This window comes from Tachyglossus aculeatus, chromosome 6, assembly GCF_015852505.1.
Source record: "Tachyglossus aculeatus isolate mTacAcu1 chromosome 6, mTacAcu1.pri, whole genome shotgun sequence".
Lineage (NCBI taxonomy): Eukaryota > Metazoa > Chordata > Mammalia > Monotremata > Tachyglossidae > Tachyglossus > Tachyglossus aculeatus.
Genome location: NC_052071.1, coordinates 39980274 through 39984176, shown reverse-complemented (window position 1 = coordinate 39984176; position 3903 = coordinate 39980274). Strand labels below are relative to the sequence as shown.

General features: G+C 45.0%; 1 protein-coding gene across 1 annotated transcript; it reads left to right on the top strand.

The window, feature by feature from the left end:
- Window positions 1-2946: 2946 nt before the first annotated feature.
- Window positions 2947-3903, top strand: LOC119929566 (olfactory receptor 13H1-like). Its single transcript, XM_038747738.1, has one exon. It carries the CDS (start codon window positions 2947-2949, stop codon window positions 3901-3903), a length of 957 nt encoding a protein of 318 aa, XP_038603666.1.

Genomic DNA, 3903 nt, shown 5'->3' with positions numbered 1-3903 from the left:
TTTTTACTTTGAAAGGACTGCATTTCCAGCAGCAGTTACTTTGGAAGCTATAGAATTCATTGAGTATCTGATCTCCTTCACAACCTGAAGGCCCATTCCAGCGCTTTGATTTTTTTTGAAAAAGGATCTAATTCATTTCCAACCCACCTCTTAAAGTAATGGAGGACTTTCCATTTTAATTCTAGATGGTAACCATAGGGAATAAAAATGTCTGCATTATCTTGTATTTCCTACAAACACTCCTGGAATTCCATTTGGCTGACTCACTGGAGAGTCGGTAGTTCCTTTGAAATGAAGGTGTTGGGTGCCTGAGTGCTCCAGCTGGTGAAGTCAGACCAAATCTGTGGCTTCCCAAATAGGCACAGCTATCTTCCAAACGTTAGACATATTGTACTTCCAGTTACATTTTTGCATAACATTTAAATGTATTTTCTGGCTAAATATCACTTAGGAGGAATGGGATGTTATTTTGTGAGACAACTTTGTTAGCTGAGGTTAGAAAATATCCTTCTCTCCATGTCTCCTCCCTCCTGCCCCCAAAAGAGTTAGTGAAATGAAGATATTGCATTCATCCTATATCTCTGGGCTTCTAAGGAGTGAAGGCATATCAAATGTCCAGGAGAAGTATTAATAATATTAACTGCAGTATTTCTTAAGCACTTACTATGTGCCAAGCACTATACTCAGCACTAGGGTAGATAGAAGAAAATCAATTCCCACATGGGCTCACAGCCTAAGTAGGAGGGAGAACAGGAATTGAGTCCCCTTTTTGAGAATGAGGAAATTGGAGCACAGAGAAGTTTAGTGATTGGCCAAAGTCACCCACCAGACAAGTGGAGAAGTGGGGATTAGAACCCAGATCCAAAGTAGTTCAGCTAATAACCCATTGAACAGGCTAGATAAGGAAAAATATGTTCTCATTTGATGAAATCTATCAGTGCAGTCAGAGAAGAGTCCTCCCACACCCCCCAGAAAAAAACCAACATAGAACTCATTTTTAGTCTAGGAGGGGATGAGACTAAATTGATAATACCCAAATCTACATCTCTGCCCCTGCTCTCTCTCCCTTCCTCCAGGCTCATATCTCCTCCTGCCTTCAGGATATCTCCATCTGGATGTCTGCTTGCCATCTAAAACTCAGTATGTCCAAGACTGAACTCCTTATCTTCCCTCCCAAACCCTGCCCTCTCCCTGACTTTCCCATCACTGTTGATGGCACTACCATCCTTCCCATCTCACAAGCCCGCAACCTTGGTGTCACCCTCGACTCCGCTCTCTCATTCACCCCACACATCCAATCCATCACCCAAACCTGCAGGTCTCACCTCCACAACATCGCCAAGATCCACCCTTTCCTCTCCATCCAAACCGCTACCTTGCTGGTTAAGTCTCTCATCCTATTCCAACTGGATTACTGCGTCAGCCTCCTCTCTGATCTCCCATCCTCCTGTCTCTCCCCACTTCTGTCTATACTTCACTCTGCTGCCTGGATCATCTATGTGCAGAAACGCTCTGGGCATGTTACTCCCCTCCTCAAAAATCTCCAGTGGCTGTCTGTCAACCCACAAATCAAGCAAAAACTCCTCACTCTCAGCTTCAAGGCTGTCCATCACCTCGCCCCCTCTTACCTCACCTCCCTTCTCTCCTTCTCCAGTCCAGCCCGCACCCTCCGCTCCTCTGCCGCTAATCTCCTCACCGTGCCTCGTTCTCGCCTGTCCCGCCGTCAACCCCCGGCCCACATCATCCCCCTGGCCTGGAATGCCCTCCCTCCACCAATCCGCCAAGCTAGCTCTCTTCCTCTCTTCAAAGCCATACTGAGAGCTCACCTCCTCCAAGAGGCCTTCCCAGACTAAGCCCCCTTTTTCCTCTCCTCCTCCCCATCCCCACCGCCCTTCCCCTTCCCACAGCACTTGTACATATATTTGTACAGATGTATTACTCTACTTGTACATATTTACTATTCTATTTATTTTGTTAATGATGTGCATATAGCTTTAATTCTATTTGTTCTGATGATTTTGACACCTGTCTACATGTTTTGTTTTGTTGTCTGTCTCCCTCTTCTAGACCGTGAGCCCATTGTCAGGTAGGGACCGTCTCTATATGTTGCCGACTTGTACTTCCCAAGCACTCTGCACACAGTAAGAGCTCAATAAATATGATTGAATGAATGAATGATTAGAAAAATCTTCTCTCCCTCTGTATTTATGACCTTAGTTCCTGCATTGGGGGCATCTTTCCATCAGATTTAACCATCGATTCTCAAAAGGGTTAAAAACAGCAGAGTCAGGAAAATCCATCCTCCAGAAATGGTCTCAAAGATGGAAAACCTGTTCAAGTCTAACTTAGAAGGCTGAGAAGGGTTCTAGGATGTTTGCTCTTCAAGCAAATTTTTTCAGCACTTTCCCCATCACTGGACAGAGATTCAGCTTATTTTGATTATCTCTGAAAAGTGAAAAGCTAAATTAAGCTAACCTATTAGGCACTAATTTCCTTCAGAACTTTGAATACTGAAGGCTACCCAGAGGTACTACTTTCCTAGTAGGTGACATCCTCTTTTGGAAGAAAGAAAATAAAAACAGGAGGAAACAGTAGTAAAAACTTCAGTTCCACCTGCTACAAAAAATGCAGAGATCCCACTTACCTTTCCTGATCAAGAAAACCTAATTCCACCCTAATCTGAATTGCCCTCAGTGACCTAATGACCTCAGACTAGAGGCCAGGTTATCCACAGATCCCAGCTCTTTGGAATACAGAATTTTGTTTTGGGTGCCTCCTGGAAAGTGTACCATCTGCTCCTTGCCAGAAAATGGCTAATGACCAGGAGTCCTGGGGAACACTCCAAGTAATTCCCATCCAGCCCCCTTAGAGTCAGAACTCATTTGGCTTGAACTTTCTAAAATTGAAGCTCTCTTTCCTTTGTCTTGGTTCCACAGGTAGGAGAAAATGAATAAACTGACAGGGGACAACTACACTGAGGTCACAGAATTCATCCTGGTTGGATTTTCCAATCAACCCAAAAGTCAAATCATTTTCTTCTGTATCTTCCTCAATCTCTATCTGGGAACCATTGTGGGAAATATCCTCATCATCATGGTAGTGTGGAAAGAGCCTCGACTTCACACCCCAATGTATTTCTTCCTCTGCAATCTGTCCTTTGTTGACCTTTGTTCCACCACCACCACTGTGCCTATGGCCCTGGTCAACTGCCTGAGAGACTGCCCCACTATCCCCTACAATGACTGCTATGCCCAAATGACCATCTCCATTTTCTGGGGCATGACCGAGTGCTTCCTATTGGCCGTCATGGCTTACGACCGATTTGTTGCCATATCGAACCCCTTGCGTTACACGCTGATCATGACAATAAGGGCTTGTTTCCAGATTACCACTACCATATGGATAAGTAACTTCCTGGTGGTCCTAATTCCTGTGGTCACCATACCGGCCCAGTTTTGCGCAGGGCACAATGTAGTGAACCATTTTGTATGTGAGGTGGTAGCTGTCTTAAAGCTGGTCTGCTCAGACACCAAGGTTGGTGAGATACTGATGTTGATAAACTCAATCTTCATCGTGCCCCTCCCCTTTCTATTCATCCTCCTCTCTTATATCCGGATCTTGGTGGCCATCTTGAAAATCCCCTCCACAACTGGGCGGAGGAAAGCTTTCTCCACCTGTGGATCGCACCTGACTGTGGTGACCATCTACTACGGGACCCTCATCTCCATTTATCTCAAACCTCAGAGCAAAGACAGTAAGGACCAGGACAAAATCATCTTTATATTTTATGGAATAGTGAGCCCCATGATGAACCCTCTCATTTATACTTTGAGAAACAAGGACATGATAGGAGCCTTGAGAAAGGCAGCTGGGAAAACCAAGCAGGTGAGGCTGTCCGTGTGA

Coding starts and splice junctions, on each gene's coding strand:
- LOC119929566 (XM_038747738.1), top strand. CDS start 2,947: ATGAATAAACTGACAGGGGACAACTACACTGAGGTCACAGAATTCATC.